The following is a 23,102-nucleotide window of genomic DNA, read 5'->3' as shown; positions in this document are numbered from 1 at the left end:
AATTGGCCCTCATGCTCTTAATTTTCAGGCATAACATTTATATTTTCGATGGCATTTCAGTGGCTTCAGCCTTTGAAGTTGTGTCATGATGGCAGATGTGGGGATATCCCCTTGTTCAAGCAAGACCTTGCCACACAAGGTGAGGGGTGTGGGGAGGAGAGGTCCAGCTGCTGTGCCACGTCCCAGCAGCTGCCAAGCAGGCTGTGCCTTACCCTCTGCCTCCTCGCCTCTGGTGGAAGGTGTGCTGACTCTAGGCTGCGCACCTGCTCATCTCCTCAGCACCCTGCCGCCTCCCATCCCGGGCTCCCCAAGTATTTGCTGGACATGTTTAGTTTCACAGGAAGTCTTCGTATGGTCACTGAGATTTGAATTACTGGCCTGTTTATTCTCTTTGTTCTGCTCTCTTCACATCCCAGATATTGCTTGGGTGACTCTTTCTGCTTTAGAATTTCCTTTATGTCTAATGGTGGCAAAATCTCTTTTGTTAACTAAAAATGCCTTTATCCTCTTTGGAAGCTGTTTTGTTGGGCTAGTGTTCCAGGTCGGCTTGGGTTTTGTGGCATCCTGCTGATGATGTCATGCCCAGTTTGGAGGTAGCTGGGTGGTTGGTGGTGATAGACGGCTGGCTGTTCACCTGCCCTTGCGTGGTCAGCCCCAGCCAGGAAGCAAAAGGCTCCCTTGGGTAACGGTAACCCAGGGCCTGTGTGCTGTGCATGCAGCGCAGAGGATCCTCCTGCCCCTCTGCAGTCTCTTCTGGGGTGTTCCCTGTGGTGGATGTTAGGGTTAGAATGTCAGGCCCACTTTGCCAGGAGGTGGCGCTAGCATGCTACAGGCAGTGTGCACTCTGAGGAAGGCCGGAGACCCATGTTGTAACACCTTTATTCATCACTTTACCAATGACACACGATGCTACGACAGCACACACACAGGAGAAATGTGCAGACAGACAGGAGCTGTTTCACTAAAAATTTACAGGCCGGGCCACAAAAGCAAGTCCAACAGGTGACATGGTGCCTTGCGCTCTGTGGGAGGGACAGCAGGGCCTTGGGACCCCAGAGACCTTCCTGGTGAGTGTGATTTAGACATCAGCAGAAGAGCCTTTCTGAGTCGGAACACCCAGACACCAACATTACCCATCACACTGATAAAGTGATACGCTCGGTTCTCCTTAATGTTAATAAAATCGTGTAAAAATATATTGCATATATATACATAAATTTGTTTCCATTTCTTGAAAAAACTTAGTACAAACTAGTAGTATATTATCCCTTTCAAGTTTCTTTTAGGTTGTGCAAGTTTCCTTTGTCGTTTGGCTTGGTTTAGTTAAGAGGTCTAAAGGAAGAGGGATGGTTAACATAAGAAGGCCTGTCCCGCCCGACTCCCATCCCGTCCCAGGGACAGGTCATGCCTTGAAACCCAGAGCTCACCGACTCCTCAGTGGTCAGCCAGTGGAGGAGGGTAAGCAGTACAGTGTTTATGGATGTCTGGCCTATCGATAACTTCACAGTAGAGCTGAGTTGTCACCCTTTATTGTACTGAGCAGTGACAACAGGTTGTCCTCATGTGGCAGGCGCTGCAGGGCAGAGGAGCAGTGGGCTTGAGTGTGCCCTGGGAGGAAGTAGCCGACAGGCAGACACGCTTCCCCGTAAAGGGACAGGTGTAGATGCTATAGGTGTCCAAGCCCTGGCACCCTCCAGCCACACTCCCTCCAGTCCTGCCACGGTGCCAGAGCAGCTGTGGCCAGTACTGAGCGCACCGTGTGGCCGTGGGAGGCAGCTGCAGCCACCCAGGCTGCCCAGTGCCTGCCCCAAGCTGCCAGCCACTCAGACCCTGGAGGGGTGACAAACAGGTGTGTGGGGGGGGAGGAATCATGCAGATTGAACCACTAAGGTGCCTTTTCAAAATGTCCCTGCATCTGCTGTCATTGTCGTCTACCCTCAAACATAAGACCAAGGATATCAAAGGTGTAAAAATACTCCAGTATAAATATATATCTTTTGCTATAATATTTTTAAACTTCACTTGAACTTTGATTTTGGTAGAGCTAACCACTACGACCCTTACAGACCACTTACTAGGTGCTTACCCTAAAGCAGTAAACAGAAGTAAATAAGCCTCTGCTAGGATCAGCGTTCCCCACCACTCTCCTACCGCCTCCTTCCCTGAGGGTGACAACCTGCCCCTCTCTCTTGGGTGTCACCTGACAGAACCTGACTTGTCACCGGTGTCTCCTTATAATTCATCCCTGTCTCCTGGATGTTACCTCCCGACAGAATGTCACCTGAGAGAACCTGTCTTTGTCTCCTGGGAGTCACCTCCTGACAGAACGTGTCCCCGTGTCTTGGGTTGCATGCTGTGCAGTTTCATTTACTCACAGATGCGCTCGCCCCTGTGAACCGTGGTTAGTAGAAGTTACTTGGCATTGAGAAACCATGCAACAGAGGCAGGACCTGCCCACAACTCATGGCGTCCAGAGACTGAGGAAACGCACCACTTTGTACAGAGTCCCAGCCCACTCTGCGTTAAGGGGGCGCACAGGTTCAGTGCCCAGTTTTAAAGTGTGATGACCACGAAGTCTCCTGGGTTGGTTTTTACTGCCCTTTCCTTGCTAGGGACACAGGTGGGAAGGGAGGGTGTGTTTCAAAGCTACAGTTTGAAACCGACCAGAGGAGGATATGGTCCTTACCCACGTGTGTCCGAGGAAGCCCTTGGAACCTGTTGGGGACAAAATGGGAACCACTCGTCTGATGCAGTGCTATGTGCCACGAGTACCATGTGATGGGACAGCCTAGCACATTGGGCTCTCCTGCCACAAGCCCGAGGGCATACCAGGCTAGGATGTGGAGGGCCACCAAGGGTTTTCTTCAATAAAACCCAAGGATTTGTTATGGTGACCAGGAAGTGCATTCTCCAGTTCTCATGAGAAGTGAGAGGACTTGGTCTGGCAAGGGGCACACCTTCAGGAGCCAGAGCTGGCTGGGGCTGGCACTCTGCAGCCTGGGACGTGTGGCCCTGCCAATCTGTGCTTCTCTGTCCAGTTCTGGGCAGTGATATCATGAGGTGTGGGGCTGCGTGGACAGGGTGCCCAGTCACGAGGGATTGAGGTCCCCTGAGGATGGCACTGAGATTGCTGCTTCTGCGTGGATCCAACTTCCTGTGTGTTCCTGCAGCAGGCCAGCCCACCACTTGGTCTGAGTCGTTCTTGTCCGACAGTGACCCACTGACCGGCAGACAGTGTCCTGGTGCGCCACACAGACTGTGGGGTCCCAGGGAGCATCCATACCCGATAATGTGGCACAGGACCCGTCGGGTGCCCCCCTGCCCCATCTCTCTACCCTGGCCCAGGGCACGTGCCTGTAGGGACTATTGCCCGGCTTGGCCATGATGATAGGAACTAAGCTTCACAGGCAGAAGAAAGGGAGAAGAGCAGCCTCAGACCAAGAGACGGCCAGCCACGGGGGCCCCTGGGAACCAGGGGTACTGGAGAGGGCAAGAGCCAGGAGGGGGGTGGGTGTTCTGGGGACTGGGGGACAGCACTGATGAATACTGCTGCTAGTTTGAACACAGGGCTGTGGGGTAGTGCACAGAGCTGGTGTCCAACACTTCCCACGTTGTTTTGGCCTCTAATCTCTTCACACAAAAGACCAGCTTGAAGTCTGGAATGCTGGGCTGGGGTTGGGCATCTGGCAGCTTCTCCCCAGACCAGCGAGATGACACCCACAGGGAGTCCCAAAGCCTCAGACCCAGTTCCCCTTGTCATCCGTGCCAGGCACCTGGTCTCCCAGGACCTCAGAAGGGTGCTGTCTGCTGGGGCCACCCATCCTCCATGGAGGCCATCGGTGTTGGGGGACTCGGGGAGCCTTCAGCTGGGACCCGAGGTCTCTGCTCTGCTCAGGGGCTGGGGTCTGGCCTCCACGGGCTGCAGCTGTGACTGGGCACTCTTTAGGCTCAGGAGTGGTGGGTGGCATGTCCACCTGCCATGGCGGGAAGAGGGCCTGTCTGCCTGTGCTGTGGGCTGGGCTGAGAGTCCACCTGAACAGCCATCCGGACAGTCAGTGGCCAAGAACAAGCAGGTTCTTGGAAGCCTTTCCCCAGGCGCCATGGGCTCTTTCCAGGACTACTGCCCGCGGGTTGCTGTGGGCCCTGGTGACAGTCGTGCCGCACGCCTCTTAGCCTCAGTATGGCACAGGAACGCTCAGTCCCTGTGCCTGCACAATGCTGAGGAGGGGCTGCACGTGGCGGCCTGTGGTGTGGGTGGGCAGGGTCCTGGGCCAGCTCTGCACTGGCCCTGTGCACTCAGCTGCCCATGGCAGAAAAAGAAACCCCAGCAAATGCCACTGGCCTGGCATCTCCCTGGCTCTGAAGGCTTGGTGTCCTGCCTTGGGATGTCAGGAGGACCGGGAGCTGAGCACGCTGCCTAGACCCTCACTGAGGGAGGCTGCAAGCAAAGCCGGGCAGAGCCAGCACAGCCACGCAGGAAGCCCAGAGAGGCCCTCCCTCGCACCGAGGCCACCGCGTGGGCTCTGCACCACACATGTCCCAGTCTGGCTGGTGACACAGCAGGGCGAGCTGAGCCCCCTGGACCACTCTAAGCACAAGCGGTCACCATTGCTCATCACTGCTAGGACAGCAAAGGGGAGGAACTGCCCACTTCACTCCCAGGCCACGCCCTGGGCAGCCCAAGGTTCTGCTGTGGCTCCTGGGCCTGCCTCTCACACTGCCCTCAGCACCGACCTGTCCACAGGCACTGCATGTGGCCTGCCACACGCCCTGCCAGGAAAGCATGAAGGGCTGTGGCCCCTGCTCGTGGGGCGCCTCGGACACTGCCTGCGTCCTGCTGGGGTAGCGGTTTTATTTGTGCTGTTGGTTAGTTTGTTAACTCCCACTGCCTCAGAGGCTCCTAGAAGGTGTCAGAAGGCCAGGAGGGCCTCTGACAGGGTCTGCCCCACTTGTGCCCACACCTCACAGCTCCCAGAATGCCCCTTTCCCTGCAAGCAGGTATCCAGTGTGGCACAGTCCTGGGAGACAATTTGAAAAGGACCATCCACTTCCCAGTTCTGGACGAGACAACTGTGTTAGGAAGGGTCAGTGAATCAGGACCCAAACCTGGGTCTGAGAGGTGTTGCCGGGCAGGAGGTAGCCTGGGTGTCCCCTTCCCAGCAGGCAAGGCCAAGGTCCACGAGTCCTGCCCAGTGTGCAAAGGAATGTGATGAAGTGGGACGGGGTGCCAGTCGGGCACGCGCCTCACGCGTCCCCAGCGTCCAGGGTGTCGTGCAGCTACTTGCCCCCCTGCACCTTCTGGTCATAGGTGCCTGCGTGCTTATAGCCAGGCACGTAGCCTGACTCATCCACCAGGTCCACGCGGCCAGCCTTGCCCTTGCCCTTGCCCGATGGGTCGAAGCGCTCCTTGTGGGAGCCCGTAAACTTGGTCGTGTCCGTGAGCCGCGACACGGTGGGCGAGGACACGGCTTTCTGCAGGGGGAAAGTGGGGAGAGGAGCGTTAATGCGAGCTAAGCAAGGAGGCAGTTGAGGACAGCCACTGGCCGGTCACTCAGCGGGGCCGAGGTCTGGACACATCCACCTCCCCTGCGCCAGCTCAGTCCTGGGTGGGGGGTGACGGATCTGGCAGTCCTTCAAACTGCCCGATGTTCGAGGGTTGCACGCCTCTAACTGCAACCAGGGGCCACCCCAGAACAGGGGCTGCGGGAACCCCGGGCCCCGCCCACATCAGGCCCCGCCCACATCAGGCCCCGCCCACATCAGGCCCCGCCCAGCCAGGCCCTGCCCAGCCAGGCCCCGCCCAGCCAGACCTAGGCCTGCTCACCGTGACCCCTGAGATGACGGGCGCACGGCCCTCAATGAGCCGGTGCACCTCGCGAACCGCCTCCTCGCTGCTCTTGTCCTTGAATCGCTTCTTGGCCAGCTCCTCCAGCGCCTCCTGGAACTGCTCGAAGGTGATGGTCCGGCAGGACTTCCCCCTGTGGATGCGGGCCCCGTAAGCATGGGAGCAGACACCCCCAAGACGGCCCCTGCCCAGCCGGCGTGCGTCCCCACGCCGTGCTGTTTGGCAACCCGCGGCACACAGTGGCCACGGGCAACAAGCACTGCACACAGCCACCAGCAGCCAGCCGCCCAGAAGGAGCCCGGCGACACTCGGTGGTGGCCGGTGGAGTCGCCTCCCCAACCCACACCTGCACCCAGGCCCTTCCCTGGGTCCCCTGTTTCCCCTGCCCTCATGGGGTACAGTCAGCCAGCTGGTGGCTCTAGGTTAGAACAGCCAGAGCCATGATGTGTCCAGACACAGTGTGCCCAAACCTATCCCACAATTTCACCACGTCCTCCCTCAGGAGGTCATCCAGGCAACTTGAAAATGTTCCAAAGTTTTCTTTACCTTAGAATTTTGCTTTAAAAACACTTTTCAACTCTGATAGGATCTGTCCCAACTAATCCAAATGAGTGAGTTTTTCAATGTCTGAACTCTGGATGAGGCTGAGGTCTGCAGGGGACCCTGTGAGGAACTAGGGAATACTAGTACACCAGCCAGAAACAGGCCGCCTGGAGGGGCCAAGCAACTGTGGCTGCCCACTTACCAGCCCCAAAAGTCCAGGGCCCAAGAGACAACGGACAGTGAACACTGGCAAGGGTGAGAGGGGACCTAGCACAGTCAGAATGGTTTAAAAAATGAGAACCAAGTCGCAGAACTGAGTGCACAGTCCCCTAGGACTGGGGATGAGGCCAGCCAGGAGGACGGCAACGCCTGCACATACCAGATCCCTCCGACCCACACCTGGCCCCACATGTGTCCACTCAGACACATCCCAGTGCCCCTGAAACTCGGCACACTGGGGGGAGGATGCGTGAGTCAGTACAGGTTTCCCAGAAATAACTGCACACGCTGCATTAATGAAACAAGAGTGGGCTGCACTTGGTCCGAAGTCTAAAAGTCAACCTCTTTGAAAGACACCATTAAGGAAAGGCAGCCACAGACCGGGAGAAAATGTTTGCAAAACACAAACCCAACAAAGGACTCACACCTGAACATGCAGAGATCTCTCAACACTCAACAGTATGAAAAAGAAATCAGTGTCAAAAAGTGGGCAATGTATCCAAATATCAAACCACCCCAGAGACACAGATGTCTATCAAGCCAGGAGTGTTGCCCTCCGCCCTCCACAGGGAAAGCCGGGGCTGCACAGATGCCCAGTGTGCAGGGGCCTGCCTGCAGGAAGTGCCAGGTATAGCACTGGGGTCTGGGGGGGCTGCATAGGTGAGCACCATGGGTCCCGAGAGATGAAGATTTGGCCCTCACCTAGCCCCATGTGAATGCTGTCACAGTTTTAGTCACAATCACTCAAATCTAAAAACCCAAATGTCCTTCCACACTGGACTTGCAAATACACTGTGGCATGTGGACACCAAATGAGTGATGCCCACAGGGACACTGGACCCCAAGTGGCCAGGCTGAGGAGCTGGACATGGAGACACCTCCACGTGGCTCCCCACAGAACCCGTGTCTTCCAGAGCCTGGAGCGCGCACACTCTTCCCTGAAAACCTGGGACATCTGGATCCGACACCCTCAGGTCAAGAAAAGAGCTGAACTCGAGGGGGGAGATGTCCCACTGGGAGCCCCCAGATCCTGTAGCCAGGACCTTATGCCTCTCCAGGGAGGATCACTGAGACCCCACAACGGGACTGTGCCCCCCAACACATTCTAGAACTATCTGCTGGGGAAAGGGGCTCAGTGGTGTAGTGTGGGGAGGCCATAGCCCCCAGAAGCTCACAGCTTGCATGTGCCAGCTGTCCCCTGTGATATTGGCTGAACCAGCTACCTTGGGCTGCTGGACCCTGCAACCCAGTGCCTGGGTCTGACAGCCTTGCTGTCCTCTCTGGGCCCTGGGGGCCTCTCTGTTTGTCCCGGGCTGTCAAAGCCACTCTTGTCTCCTGCTCACTGCCCTGCTGGAGGGGACATGTGAATGCCAGGCCTACGGCCAGCCTGGTGACCTACCACTGAGGCACACAGCCCTCTGCGGATGGCCACCGCACCAGGCGCCACCAGCACAAGTCATGGGGGGGGGCTGGGGGGGCCCCCATCAGAGGCCACATTCAGATGGGGCTGGATGCCTGCTCTGCTGCACCAGGAGCCCCACAGTGCTGCTGAGGAGAGGGAGCCCCAGTCTCGGCCCCCAAGCTCACAGAGCTGTCCCCAGGGGACCCAGCACTCCTGCCCACAGCGGTCCCCAGTGAGTCTAGGAACACAATGCCTGTCACTCCAGGGCTCTCTGGACACAGTGAGCCTGTTTTGTAGAGCCCTGGGACTGCGGGTCTCCCCGGAGCTCGGGCTCCCCTGCCCCGGCCTCTCAGTCGGAGCCCTGCTCCAAAGCCAGCCCAGCGGGATGTGGCCTCTGCTCACACACAGCGCTCCAGTCGCCTGCCTGTGTGTCCCAGGCTGATGGGGGGCCTGGCAGGGGCTGCAGGAACCTTGCTTGGGCCAATACTGAGCTCAGAGGCCTGCACCTCCAGGGCCCACCCTCCAGCTCTGGGCTTATGCAAAGCCCCCAGCCCCTTCCACAGGCACCTTTGTGAGAGGATCCCTCTCTACAGGGATGGATGATCAGAGATAATTTTGGGTTCAGAGAAGGCTGCTGGCTCTCCTGGGCTCCCTGGCTCTGTGACAGTTTGGATCCCCAAGGGACCTCTGAGGAGGGGTTCACCAGCCAGATGCCACTCCCAGGAGAGAGTGGGCTGTGGTCAGGGCAGAGCTGCCCCTGCACTTGCGAGGGTCAGAGCAAGAATGCTGGTCATGCAGGCATGAAGCTCCAGGACATGGCCCCTGGCCCTGGGCTGGGGGTGGACCCTACCTGGGGCTTCTTCAGGGCTTAGGTAGACCGGATTTGGAAGCTGCCCACACTTCTGCTAGACTGTGGAGCAGCCCAAGCACTGGCCCAGGGCTCCCCCATGCCCACTGACTGCCCCTGCCTCCCCCAGGACCCAGCCCCAAGATCCATACCAAGATGAGGCTGAGGCTGAGGCTGAAGCTGGATCAGAGCTCTCCAGGTGACCACAACAGCCAGACCACTTAGGAAACCCCTCAGGGGCAGGGAGGTGACCTGTGCCCCCACCCAGGATCTGGAAGGGCCTGGGTGTCAGCAGCCTGTGAGGGCACCTCACACACACCTTATCTAGGAAACCAGAGCCTTCTTGCACCTCACTCAGGCTCAGCTGACCAGTGAAACCATCCACCAGCCAAGAGGTCAGGCCATGACCCTGCTGAGGTCCCACCAGGACACCCAGGCCACTGGGCCGGGGCTGTACTAGGGCTGTTCAAGTTCCAGAGATCTGACCGCCAGCCATCTCCAACCTGCCTCCAGGGGTCGCCTGGGTCCAAAATGTTGTTACCTCCCTCGGAAGAGGAAATAACCATCCTTAAAGTGCCTCCTGGCTCCTGTGCCTGGTGCCTTCAAGGTTCTTACCAGGCCTGGGCACAGGGGCCCGCTCTGCCAGGAGGCCTGGGGCTCTGCCTCCGTCACGCCACCCGTGACCTCGGGGGCCTGAGATGCACACACTGACAATTCTGGGTGTCTGGGGAAGGCCATTCCTTACATGGCCTGCATGCACTGTCCAGCTGGTTTACAAGGTAAGGTGGCACTTGTCACCATATTGCCCCATTCCCTCCTCTTTGACTCACCAGGGCACAGGACCACCAGCCCACAGACCCTTAGCCAAATATGCTGCACATGACTTTCCCAGTGCCCCCCGCCCCACAGTACTGTGGTGCCTCCCCTCAGGAAGAAGCCACGGTCTCTGCACTGCCACAGGCGGCCTCTAGAGGGCTGCTCAGCAATGGGAAGGGAGGCCACGCTCCTGGAACCCAGATCCTGGGTCTTGCCCCATGCCCTGTCAGCCCTGCCTGCTCCCCAGGCCCAGTAAGCAGAGCCTGAGGAGGGGGGCACTCCAGGGTGGGTGCCGAGGTGAGCAGGGCTGGTGTCTCCTGGCTTTCCGGGATGTGTAGGCATACTGAGAGCACCCAGCATCTGCCCCCCCTGCCACACACCTGGCTGGGGCTCTCCTGGGGCCTGGGCCTGCTTCTGGGACCTGTGCCCAGCTGTCTGCAGACTTCAGACGATGTCCTTTAGGTCCAGCTGGGCATGGTATATGGCTGGCATCAGGCAGCTACCCATACTAGCGGCAGCCAGCAAGCCCTGGAGGCCCGACCCTGCTCTCTACAGTGGGCACTGGCCCTACAGAGGGCAGACTGGCCATCACACAGCCCCCACTGTTGGTGGGAAGTGGTGAGCCCTGACTGCAGGCCACACACCCAGTCAACAAGTCTGGCCCTCGGCCTCCCCACCTGGCAGCACGGTGTTCAAGGCAGGTGGCAGCAGACCCTGTGGCTCCCACGCACCCTGCCCAGGCACAAGCAGGCACACACAGACCTGTGGTCCATGCCTCAGGGCCCAAGGACCCCACCCTGGGCCTGCCTGAGGTCTCCATTAACCATTTAGAGTCAGGCCAGCCGAGCTCTGGGCAGGAGGGTGTCTAGGTTAACAGTAGTCTTCAATAAAGCTGGCAGAGAGCTGAGAGAAACTTGTTTAAAATTTAACACATAGTAACATCAAAACAAACAAGCGCTGCCATGGCGACAGGGACCCAAACAAAGGCTGCAGATACCCCAGCTGGCGCCACGCCCGCGGAGCCATGGCAACCTGCCCTGAAAACAGAAATAGTGGACTTTTTCTCTCCCAAGCCTTGTCAGTCAGCAACTTCCTGGCGGTACCTAAGGGCTTCCTCGGGGTCCCCAAGCCCTGGAGGTGAAAGCTCCCGGCTGCCCTGGAGGGCTGTGGACACCACTTCTAAGTGCCGAGCACACACAGCCTGTCAGCACCCCGTGGTTTCCGGGAAAACCCTGGCCATCCCCTGACCCCACTTCTCTAGCCTTTCTGCAAGACCCCAACACCCTGTCCCAGGACATTCTTCCCCTGGCCTTGCTGTCCCCCCACAACCCTGCCAGGCCAGTCTCCCTCTCCCCAAGGACAGGGAGAGAGTTTAGGTTTCTCGGTCCTGCACCCTGGGAGGGGAGGGGACCTGCCTGATATAGGGACAGGGACCTACTTGGTAGGCCCAGGTCACAGAGACCCAGCAGAATCCAGGTTGCATGTGGGAAGGACAGTCCCAGGGTGGGGGGCACCCCAAGGGAGACCCCATGATCCTCAGGCAGAGAGGGAGCCAGAGCCCTGGGCCTAGCCAGGCTCTTGTCCTGGCCATCTGTCTGCTGAACCAGCTATGGAGGCACACAGTGTGCCCACGGGCCCTGCGCACTGACCGCCCAGCCACCTGGGGCCATGTCGGGACCTCGGCACTATCTGGGCTTGGGCTGCATCTGGCCATATCCCCAGACCCTGACCTCCAGGGCAGGGGCACCCTGAGTTCCCTGGGCAGCCTGGGGTCTATGGCAGCGTGGGACATGCCTTGGAGTAGGGCCCAGCCTCAGTCTGCAGTGGCCCCAGGGGCAGGAAGGCCGCATGTCCCTTCACACGGGATTGCCATGCCCAGCCTCTGGAGCCCTTTCCAGGGAATGAGGCACCAGCACCCTGGCCGCCCCCTGGGAGGCGGCCACGCTCCATGCCCGTGCGTGGGCACATGGGCAGCAACCGGGAGGCAGTTTCCCACAGAAGGACTGGATGCCCCCTGGAAAGGCCACTGCTTCCCACCTCTCACCTAGCCACCTGGAAGCTGCCCCCTGAGCACATCTCCGGCCTCCTTGCTCCTGGATCTGCTCCCGACTACCCTGGACACACTGGGCTCACTGAAGACACCAGAGGGCACGCTGAGTGGAGCACCATGGGCCAGCTGGCCTGCCCCGAGGGGTTCTCGCACATCCACAGTCCATGCCGGAGCAGGCTGCAGGGCCTGGGGGAGCGGAGGGGGCTTCACAAGACAGCTGCCAGCGGAGAGCACTGGGGACAGGGGCCTCGCCGTGCTCAGGAGCCAGCCCTGCCTGGCCTGGCTGGGCTCTCCAGCCACAGCAAGCCCCACGGGAGGCGGCTGCCCCTCTTCACAGCTGACCCAGTCCCTCCCTGGGCTGGCATCACGGCACAGCCACTTAGCCAAGCAAGAGCTCTGGGCACAGGGTGAGGGCAGTGCCTGTGCCAGAGGCCCTGGCCCCAGATCATCTGGGCACAGTCCAGGTCAGTGCCCTTGCCCACAGCTAGCCCACCTGCCAGAGCAGACTTGGTGACCAGGACCTGCCTATCCCTGCCTGGGACCGTCCACTCAAACCTAACTGGCAAGTCCAGTTGCTACAAGGAGGCCGCATGTTGCCTCCAGGGAACAGACAGACCCAAGCCCATGACAAGCCCCAGGAAACACAGGAGCCCAAGAGCCCAGGGAAGTCTCCCCAGCTGGGGCTCGTGGGGAGCCTGTCCCCTGGCCTTGCTGGGATCCGAGGGAACCAGGGGGCAGCAAGCACCGAGCACCCAGATCGGCCTCAAAGGAGCTGCAGCTGTGGGCAGCTGGGGGGCCTGGGGGCTGAAACTGGCTGCACCAGGACAAGCATGCCTCTGGGTCCTTCCGAGCTGTCCCCAAGACCCTGGCCTTCCTGGCTTGTCCCACGGAAGAATCAGCTCCCACCTGTGGTCATGCCTCCCAGGTTCTCACTGCCCCCACCTCTGGAGGTAGCAGTGGACAGCAGTGAGGCCCCAGCCAGTGCTGCCACAGCCACCTGGTGCACAGGACCCGTGCAGAAGCAAGAGTTGGGAGAAGAGGCCGGGCACAGTGGTGCACGCCTGTAATCCCAGCAGCTCAGCAGGCTGAGGCAGGAGGATCGCGAGACCAAAGCCAGCCTCAGCAAAAGTGAGGCACTAAGCAACTGAGTGAGACCCTGTCTCTAAATAAAATGCAAAATAGGGCTGAGAGGTGCCTCAGTGGTCAAGTGCCCCTGAATTCAATCTCTGGTACCTCCCCACCCCCCAAAAAAAGAGTTGGGAGAAGCACAGGGGCTGCTGTCCAGGATGCACAGGGGGTCCCAGTGAGGCCTTTCCCAAGCAGGGCTGGGTGCCTCTGGAGCTGGTGCCGTCAGAGGGTAGGCCTAGGCCTGGAGGCAGTGAGTGGGTCTGGGAAGGTGGGGCTGGACCCAGAGGCTCCTTGGTGGATGGCAGGGCAGAATGACCACAGGCCCAGGAGCTGCCACAGCCTCCTCACATCCTGGCCCCAGACCACCAGACCCCAGGAGGAAACCAGCCTGAGCTGCCATGGAGGAGGGTGGGCAGGAACCCAAGCCTCGACTCCCATCAGAGAGACCTGCTCACCAGGTGGGCTCCCAGGCTCCACGAGGAGGCTGGTGCTTTACCAGCTTCTCCTTCTGGGTCAGACTGTCCTGTGCAGCCCCTGGAGCTGGGGGAGACTGGAAGGAGGCAGTCCACTGTAAGGGTTTGGAGACCCATTTGAGTGGGTTTCATGGCCCCTCTGGCATGACTGTCCACTGCCCCCAGACCACCACAATGGGCTGTAGGCCCAGGAAGCTCATCTAGATTCACGCTGGCTCAGAGGTGCCCCTCCTCTACAGAGACCCCAGAATCCCAGGAACACAGGGAAAGGCCAGGTTGGCACTGGGGCTGGCAGAACTAATTGCCATGGAGCCCCTTTCTGGGGGCCTGGGCCTTGGGCCATATGATCCCCAGCTGGCCTTTCCCCTCCAACCCTAGCCTAGTGCTGGAGCAGAGTCCCCGTGTCCCCAGGCCCAGAGCAATGGTGGCAAATGTGACCAGCTCCATCTTTTCTCACAGGGGCATGAGCCAAGGACCCACCCAGCCAGGCCTCCTCGTCGGGGAAGCCCCGGAGCCACCAGCTGGACCACACGCACCCTGCCCTGCCCTGCCCACTGCTCCTCTGAGCGGAGGCAGGAAACAGCAGCCACTGAGCACTGGGCGTGTGAAGCCCTCAGCATCCACCCAGGGCTGGAGGGCAGTCCCAGCCAGCAGCACCCACGGAGACCCACAGGGCCACCCAGCAGGACCCCGGCGTCTGACGATCCTGCCTCAGTCACCAAGGCCGGCAGGAGGGAGGGCAGCAAAGTGGGAAGGTGGGAGGAGGACCCTCGGCTGGACACAGACTACCTGAAGCAGACGCGCTGGTCCAGGCTGGACCTGTGCAGGGCAGGAGGGTGGCCAGGGCATGCCGCTCTCCCTAGGGGGTGGCAGTGGGGAGGTGGCAGCCAGCCGTCGTCCAGGTGCCTCAGAGATGCCCAAGGAAAGGGGAAGGGGCAAGGCACCTCGGCACACTTCCCAGCGTCCTGAAAGGGTGCGCACCAGACGCACACGCCCACACATGCGTACGCACGCGGAGCACAGGGAACACGCAGCACGGTGCGCACGCGGAGCACACGGAGCACGCAGCACGGTGCGCATGCGCTGTCTGCACAGCCGCCGGCTGCTCTCTGACCACCAGCTCAACTTCCCTGCCAAGTCACAGAAGGGAGCCCCACGGCTTCCGGCTGTGGGCTGCTGTCACCCCTTGAGGACAGGGCTGGCTGGCCTGAGCCCCATCTGAGTTGTCCTCACTCAATGTGCAGCAGCTGTTTGTGACCCGGAGCAGAGTTCACCCCGCTCCAGGGCCAGATGCCCCAGAGGCCACATCCAAGCCCCCACCGTAGGACGGGTGGGGCCCCGGGTGGTGGGTCAGGAGCCGCGCTCTGGAGGCTGGGCAGCTGGGCTCCCTCTCGGTCCCGGTGCACTTACTTGATCTTACTGAAGACGATGTCCACATCTGTGACGGTCACGTTCTTCCCGTCAATCACATGACAGTCCTTGCACAGCTTGGACCAGTTCTTGCCGTGCATCTCCTTCCCAGTGGCCCGGGTGTCCCCATGGACCGCGAACCGCCGGAAGGCCTCCTCCAGCGCACTGAGCTCTGGGGCAGCGGCCGCCCCCTCGCTGGCGCCCTCTGATTCCAGTGACAGCCTCTTGGTCGCCTTGTCCCTGGCAGGGTCCCCTGGAGACTTGGGGGGTGTCCTGTTGGCTGCTTTGGCAGGCTTGGCCTTGCTGTCAGCCATGTTGCTGGGGAGGAAGGAGAGAAGAAGGTCACTTTGCCTCTCACAGGTGCCCAGCCACAGGACAGAGACTCCAGCACGTGTGGCAACAGCTGGAGGGGCCAGCCTCCTGGGGCCAGGACCCTCCAGCGCCCACTGCCCAGGAAGGTGGCAGCCTGGCTCCAGGACCCGTGCCTGCCACCTGTGAGGCCCCACTGCAGTTTCCATCCCAGCACCCCAGCCTCGGTGCCCTGCCGCCTCCCTGGGCCACATGGCTGTGCTGCTGCAGGGACTGCGGGGACCATGAGAGGACACTATGCTCAGGGTGGCCCAGGCCAGTCATGCTACTGCATCCCACGCTCAAGGTCAAACCTTCTGACCAGGCCGGAGGGGGCTTTGCCAGGGGAGTGGCCCCTGCAGACATTCAAACAAGGCCTGCCTAGGTGCCCAGAGCCTATAGTTGCCCCCCAGGCCCGGGGCAGGGGACTCATGTGCAGGGGTTGGTGGATAGCGGCTGCCCTGAACCTTGTGGATGCTGATCTCCAAAGCAGGCAATGACATCGACAGAGTGGTACCACCTCTCAGCAGGGCTTGGGGGTGCAGGGCTGGGTGGAGCCCCCACTGTGGAGACTGTTGGTCCCCTGGGTGGCACCTGGTCAGTTCCAGCCCTGAGGAGCAGTGCCACAGGCTGACAGGCACTGAGAACGGGACACCGAGCCCTACAAAGTGTGATCCTCCACACCAGCACGCAGTGTCTAGGGTCAGCACCAAGCTCGCCTCAGAACCTCGAAGTTCACAGGCCCTTCCAGGCAGGAGCACCCTGAGCCAGCGTGGCCAAGGCTTGGCCATATCTCTTGGCCCCGAGATGGGGCAGGGTGCAGCTCCTACCAGCTCAAGGTGCACCAATCCCCAACACAGAGCAACCCAGGTGAGGCTCAGCGGCCGGGCTGCAGACTGGCCAGTGCGGGTCCCCCAGCCTGCTCCTCCTGAGAACAATATGGCCATGCTGGGTGGAGATGCTACCTGGAGGTACCAGGTCATTCCAAAATGGAGGACTTCCGGGGGCCGGAGCAGGGGTGGATGAGGAGACAAGGTCATTTGGAAGCTTTGCTAGAACTTGACCTGAAGTCTGAAACCCAGGGGTCCCCACATTCCTCCAGGGTTTGCCCTACGGCCAGTGACCATGCATTTGAGGTGGTCATCTGAGCCTCAACCACCCAGCCTTCAAATCTGTCCCACATGAGGAGGACAAACTGGCTCCTCACATGGTTCCTCCCACTGGGACAGACAGGTGTGAGGTGACAGCATCAAGCAGTAAATTAAAGCCCGTCAGAGGGTGGGTGCTGGGTTTCACCTGGATGGAAGAGGAAACGCAGCAGATGCAGGCCCCTGTGGACAGCACTGCACCAGGACAGTCCAGGGCTGGACCCACCAGACAGGCTCTGGCCACTCTCCTGCAGTAGAACCCACAAGATGGTGAGCAGATGGCAGGCTGAGGATGGGTTCCAAACAGGAAAGAGCAGGGAGACACAGGGATCTGGGCCAGGCTCTTGTGGGCAGCCCTGGGCACCTGGCCTTGCCCACTCTACAAAAGACTTCCCACTGAGGACTCCCACCCACGCTGCACTCAGGATAGAGAGCCACGGGTGTTTCAGACAGCTGGGCTTGGGAATCTGGCCATGCTACACGGAGAAGGAAGCCTGGCTTCCACGAGGGACAGGGTGTCGGCACAGGCTGCAGGGCCCTGGGCAGGGGTCGGCAAAGTCCAGGGTTGATAGAGAACAGGAGCCATTGGGGTGTGGAAAGCTGCCTCTTGAACCTCAGCCCTGGGAGCCTGGGCCTGACAGAGTGGCTGACGTCAGAGTAGTGCCTGCAGGGTGGACTGTCCCACCTGAGGTTCTCAGAAGGCTTGGGACAGGAGCAGACAGTGTGCAGACGGCAAGCCTGTGACCGTGACCGGGCTCTGCCAGGTGTGCATCTGGTCGTATTACCCGGAACACATAGAAACCTGATAAAACATTGTTTTGCTGTTTAAACAAGAATAGAGACCCTAAGTGTGGCTGTGTGAAGACCCCCAAGTCTCTCTGTTCTGGCATGCAGAGGTGTCCTCTCCAGCCCGAGCCTGAGGCCACAGCCTTTCCCTGCACCCCTGCCCACTGGCCCCCTATGCTGCTGGACCCAAGTGGCATCCTCCCTGCCTTTCCTGGTGTGCGTCCTGCATCCAGGTGCATGTCCTGCACCTCAGGTGTGTGTCCTGCACCCAGGTGTGTGTCCGGAACCTCAGGTGTATGTCCTGCACCCAGGTTCGTGTCCTGCACCCAGGTGCGTGTCCAGCACCTCAGGTGTGTGTCCTGCACCCAGTTGCGTGTCCTGAAACTCAGGTGTGTGTCCTGTACCCAGTTGCGTGTCCTGAAACTCAGGTGTGTGTCCTGTACCCAGGTGCGTGTCCTGCACCCAGGTGTGTGTCCTGTACCCAGGTGTGTGTCCAGCATTTCAGGTGTGTGTCCTGAGCCTCAGCTGTGTGTCCGACCTCAGGTGTATGTTCTGCACCCAGGTGTGTGTCCTGAACCTCAGGTGTGTGCACACCTCAGGTGTGTGTCCTGCACCTCAGGTGTGTGTCCTGCATCCAGGTGTGTGTCTTGAACCTCAGGTGCGTGTCCAGCACCTCAGGTGTGTGTCCTGCACCTCAGGTGTATGTCCTGCATCCAGGTGTGTGTCCTGAACCTCAGGTATATGTCCTGCACCCAGGTGTGTGTCCTGAACCTCAGGTGTGTGTCTGCACCTCAGGTGTGTGTCCTGCACACAGGTGTGTGTCCTGAACCTCAGGGGTATGTCCTGCACCCACCCAGGTGTGTATCTTGTACTCCAAGTATGTTCTGTACCCCTAGGTGTGCACCCTGTACCCCTCTCCTACCAGTCTGCAACTCCAGGCAGGAGGAACGTACACGAACTTTCCCCAGCATGTGTTCCCTGCCCTTCTCCGACTGTGCTCATTCCCAAATGCCTCTTTCTGTGCCAGCCCCCAAACCATGCCCTCAGGACCAGAGAAGAGCAGGTGAGCAACACGAGATGATGGCCCAGGCCAGGGCGGCGTGGAGGCTGATTACATCCAACTTCCACACGGGCCTCTCTTGGGAGTCAGGGGGATGCGAGCTGGTAATGCATCTATGGGTGTGGGGCCAGACTATGTTACCAGATTTGCATCTGCAGAGGAGGGCAGAGGAGGCCAGATGACAGATGGAATTACAACCTCGAAGTGGGAGGAGACCCAGGGCAGCTGCCAGGCTGCCTGCTCTTCCCGCAGGGCCCAGGGACCCTCCAGCACCCAGGCAGGCTTTCTTACACCCCCCACCCCCACAGACCCCATGCCAACCTCAAAGGGCTGTCCATGCACACAAACAAGCCCAGAGTGCATCATGCGGACCCCCTTTTACAGAAGTAAAACACTGAAGCAAAACTATTAAAAAAAATCATGCTGAAGCAAAAACCAAAAAAAGTGACAAGAGAACACACACAACTAGGGGAGAGTAACCAGGTGTATTCATTGCAGACCCCTGAAAAAGAGGCGATGGAAGTGTCAGAGAGCTGTGTGGATCTAGAGCAGGAGTGGTGAGGAAGAGAGGTGTCAGGGAATTTGACCAGGTACCTGGATCTAGAGCAGGACTGTTGAGGAGGATAGGTGTCAGTGAGTATGACCAGGTGCCTGGATCTAGAGCAGGTGTGGTGAGGAGGACAGGAGACACTGAGTATGACAAGGTGCCTGGATCTACAGCAGGTGTGGTGAGGAGGGCAGGTGACACTGAGTATGACCAGGTGCCTGGATATAGAGCAGGAGTAATGAGGAGGGTAGGTGTCAGTGAGTATGACCAGGTCCCTGGATCTAGAGCAGGAGTGGTGAGGAGGGTAGGTGTCAGTGAGTATGACCAGGTGCCTGGATCTAGAGCAGGAGTGGTGAGGAGGACAGGTATCAGTGAGTGTGACCAGGTACATGGATCTAGAGCAGGAGTGGTGACAAGGATGGTGACACTGAGTATGAGCAGGTCCCTGGATCTAGAGCAGCAGTGGTGAGGAGGACAGGTATCAGTGAGTATGACCAGGTACATGGATCTAGAGCAGGAGTGGTGACGAGGATGGTGACACTGAGTATGAGCAGGTCCCTGGATCTAGAGCAGGAGTGGTGAGGAGGACAGGTATCAGTGAGTATGACCAGGTACTTGGATCTAGAGCAGGAGAGGTGAGGAGGACAGGTGACAGTGAGTATGACCAGGTGCCTGGATCTAGAGCAGGAGAGGTGAGGAGGACAGGTATCAGTGAGTATGACCAGGTGCCTGGATCTAGAGCAGGAGTGGTGAGGAGGACAGGTATCAGTGAGTGTGACCAGGTACATGGATCTAGAGCAGGAGTGGTGACAAGGATGGTGACACTGAGTATGAGCAGGTCCCTGGATCTAGAGCAGCAGTGGTGAGGAGGACAGGTATCAGTGAGTATGACCAGGTACATGGATCTAGAGCAGGAGTGGTGACGAGGATGGTGACACTGAGTATGAGCAGGTCCCTGGATCTAGAGCAGGAGTGGTGAGGAGGACAGGTATCAGTGAGTATGACCAGGTACTTGGATCTAGAGCAGGAGAGGTGAGGAGGACAGGTGACAGTGAGTATGACCAGGTGCCTGGATCTAGAGCAGGAGAGGTGAGGAGGACAGGTATCAGTGAGTATGACCAGGTCCCTGGATCTAGAGCAGGAGTGGTGAGGAAGGTAGGTGTCAGTGAGTGTGACCAGGTGCCTGGATCTAGAGGAGTGGTGTGGAGGGCAGGTATCAGTGAATATGACCGGGTGTGTGTATCTAGAGCAGGAATGGTGAGGAAGGTAGGTGTCAGTGAGTGTGACCAGGTGCCTGGATCTAGAGCAGGAGTGGTGAGGAGGGTAGGTGTCAGTGAGTATGACCACGTCCTGATCTAGAGAAGGAGTGGTGAGGAGGGTAGGTGTCAGTGAGTATGACCAGGTGCAAGGATCTAGAGCAGGAGTGGTGAGGAGGATGGTGACACTAAGTATGACCAGGTGTGTGGACCTAGAGCAGGAGTGGTGAAGAGGGCCGGTGTCAGTGAGTATTACCAGCTGTCTGGATCTAGAGCAGGAGTGGTGAGGAGGACAGGTGTCAGTGAGTATGACTGACCAGGTGCCTGGATCTAGAGCAGGAGTGGTGAGGAGGGCAGGTGTCAGTGAGTATCACCAGGTGCCTGGATCTAGAGCAGGAGTGGTGAGGAGGGAAGGTGTCAGTGAGTATGACCAGGTGCCTGGATCTAGAGCAGGAGTGGTGAGGAGGGCAGGTGACAGTGACTATGACCAGGTGCCTGGATCTAGAGCAGGAGTGGTGAGTAGGACAGGTATCAGTGAGTATGACCAGGTACATGGATCTAGAGCAGGAGTGTTGAGGAGTGCAGGTGTCAGTGAGTATGACCAGGTCCCTGGATCTAGAGCAGGAGTGTTGAGGAGGGTAGGTGACAGTGAGTATGACCAGGTGCCTGGATCCAGAGCAGGAGTGGTGAGGAGGACAGGTGTCAGTGAGTATTACCAGGAGCCTGGATCTAGAGCAGGAGTGGTGAGGAGGGCAGGTGACAGTGACTATGACCAGGTGCCTGGATCTAGAGCAGGAGTGGTGAGTAGGACAGGTGTCAGTGAGTATGACCAGGTACTTGGATCTAGAGCAGGAGTGGTGAGGAGGGCAGGTGTCAGTGAGTATTACCAGGTGCCTGGATCTAGAGCAGGAGTGGTGAGGAGGGCAGGTGACAGTGACTATGACCAGGTGCCTGGATCTAGAGCAGGAGTGCTGAGTAGGACAGGTGACAGTGAGTATGACCAGGTGCTTGGATCTAGAGCAGGAGTGGTGAGGAGGACAGGTGACAGTGAGTATGACCAGGTGCTTGGATCTAGAGCAGGAGTGGTGAGGAGGACAGGTGACAGTGAGTATGACCAGGTGCCTGCATCTAGAGCTGGAGTGGTGAGGAGGACAGGTGACAGTGAGTATGACCAGGTGCGTGGATCTAGAGCAGGAGTGGTGAGGAGGGCAGGTGTCAGTGAGTATGACCAGGTGCCTGGATCTAGAGCAGGAGTGTTGAGGAGGGCAGGTGTCAGTGAGTATGACCAGGTCCCTGGATCTCGAGCAGGAGTGGTGAGGAGGACAGGTGACAGTGAGTATGACCAGGTGCCTGGATCTAGAGCAGGAGTGGTGAGGAGGGTAGGTGTCAGTGAGTATGACCAGGTGCCTGGATCTAGAGCTGGAGTGGTGAGGAGGGCAGGTGTCAGTGAGTATGACCATATCCCTGGATCTAGAGCAAGAGTGGTGAGGAGGGCAGGTGTCAGTGAGTATGACCAGGTGCCTGGATCTAGAGCAGGAGTTGTGAGGGGGACAGGTGTCAGTGAGTATGACCAGGTGCCTGGATCTAGAGCAGGAGTGGTGAGGAGAACAGGTGACAGTGAGTATGACCAGGTGCCTGGATCTAGAACAGGAGAGGTGAGGAGGATGGTGTCAGTGAGTATGACCAGGTGCCTGGATCTAGAGCAGGAGTGGTGAGGAGGACAGGTGTCAGTGAGTATGAGCAGTTGCTTGGATCTAGAGCAGGAGTGTTGAGGAGGGCAGGTGACAGTGAGTATGACCAGGTGCCTGGATCTAGAGCAGGAGTGGTGAGGAGGGTAGGTGTCAGTGAGTATGACCAGGTCCCTGGATCTAGAGCAGGAGTGGTGAGGAGGATGGTGTCAGTGAGTATGACCAGGTGCCTGGATCTAGAGCAGGAGTGGTGAGGAGGGCAGGTGTCAGTGAGTATGACCAGGTCCCTGGATCTGGAGCAGGAGTGGTGAGGAGGACAGGTGTCAGTGAATACGACCAGGTGCCTGGATCTAGATCAGGAGTGGAGAGGAGGACGGTGTCAGTGAGTATGACTGGGTGCCTGGATCTAGAGCAGGAGTGGTAAGGAGGATGGTGTCAGTGAGTATGACCAGGTGCCTGGATCTAGAACAGGAGTGGTGAGGAGGACAGGTGTCAGTGAGTATGACCAGGTGCCTGGATCTAGAGCAGGAGTGGTAAGGAGGATGGTGTCAGTGAGTATGACCAGCTGCCTGGATCTAGAGCAGGAGTGGTGAGGAGGACAGGTGTCAGTGAGTATGACCAGGTGCCTGGATCTAGAGCAGGAGTGGTAAGGAGGATGGTGTCAGTGAGTATGACCAGCTGCCTAGATCTAGAGCAGGAGTGGTGAGGAGGACAGGTGTCAGTGAGTATGACCAGGTGCCTGGATCTAGAGAAGGAGTGGTGAGGAGAACAGGTGACAGTGAGTATGACCAGGTGCCTGGATCTAGAGCAGGAGTGGTGAGGAGGATGGTGTCAGTGAGTATGACCAGGTGCGTGGATCTAGAGCAGGAGTGGTGAGGAGGGCAGGTGTCAGTGAGTATGACCAGGTGCCTGGATCTAGAGCAGGAGTGTTGAGGAGGGCAGGTGTCAGTGAGTATGACCAGGTCCCTGGATCTCGAGCAGGAGTGGTGAGGAGGACAGGTGACAGTGAGTATGACCAGGTGCCTGGATTTAGAGCAGGTGTGTTGAGGAGGATGGTGCCACTGAGTATGACCAGGTGCCTGGATCTAGAGCAGGAGTAGTGAGGAGGACAGGTGACAGTGAGTATGACGAGGTGCCTGGATCTAGAGCAGGAGTGGTGAGGAGGACAGGTGTCAGTGAGTATGACCATGTCCCTGGATCTAGAGCAGGAGTAGTGAGGAGGACAGGTGACAGTGAGTATGACCAGGTGCCTGGATCTAGAGCAGGAGTGGTGAGGAGGGTAGGTGTCAGTGAGTATGACCAGGTGCCTGGATCTAGAGCTGGAGTGGTGAGGAGGGCAGGTGTCAGTGAGTATGACCATGTCCCTGGATCTAGAGCAAGAGTGGTGAGGAGGGCAGGTGTCAGTGAGTATGACCAGGTGCCTGGATCTAGAGCAGGAGTTGTGAGGGGGACAGGTGTCAGTGAGTATGACCCGGTGCCTGGATCTAGAGCAGGAGTGGTGAGGAGAACAGGTGACAGTGAGTATGACCAGGTGCC

At 58.8% G+C, this 23,102-nt stretch overlaps 1 protein-coding gene across 1 annotated transcript in view; it reads right to left on the bottom strand.

The window, feature by feature from the left end:
- Nucleotides 1–863: 863 nt before the first annotated feature.
- The window catches only part of TPPP (tubulin polymerization promoting protein), a 35,177-nt gene continuing 12,938 nt past the window's right edge, over nt 864–23,102 (bottom strand). Inside the window, exons 2-4 of the mRNA XM_081301641.1 lie at nt 14,734–15,051; nt 5,825–5,978; nt 864–5,472 (exon numbers count right to left, since the gene is read on the bottom strand). Coding sequence (XP_081157767.1) covers nt 5,278–5,472; nt 5,825–5,978; nt 14,734–15,047 — 663 coding nt within the window. The 5' untranslated portion in view covers nt 15,048–15,051 and the 3' untranslated portion in view covers nt 864–5,277. The remainder of the gene's footprint in view (nt 5,473–5,824; nt 5,979–14,733; nt 15,052–23,102) is intronic.

This window comes from Spermophilus citellus, assembly GCF_964194105.1.
Source record: "Spermophilus citellus genome assembly, chromosome: 1".
Taxonomy (NCBI): Eukaryota; Metazoa; Chordata; class Mammalia; order Rodentia; family Sciuridae; genus Spermophilus; species Spermophilus citellus.
This window is presented reverse-complemented; position numbering and strand designations above follow the sequence as displayed.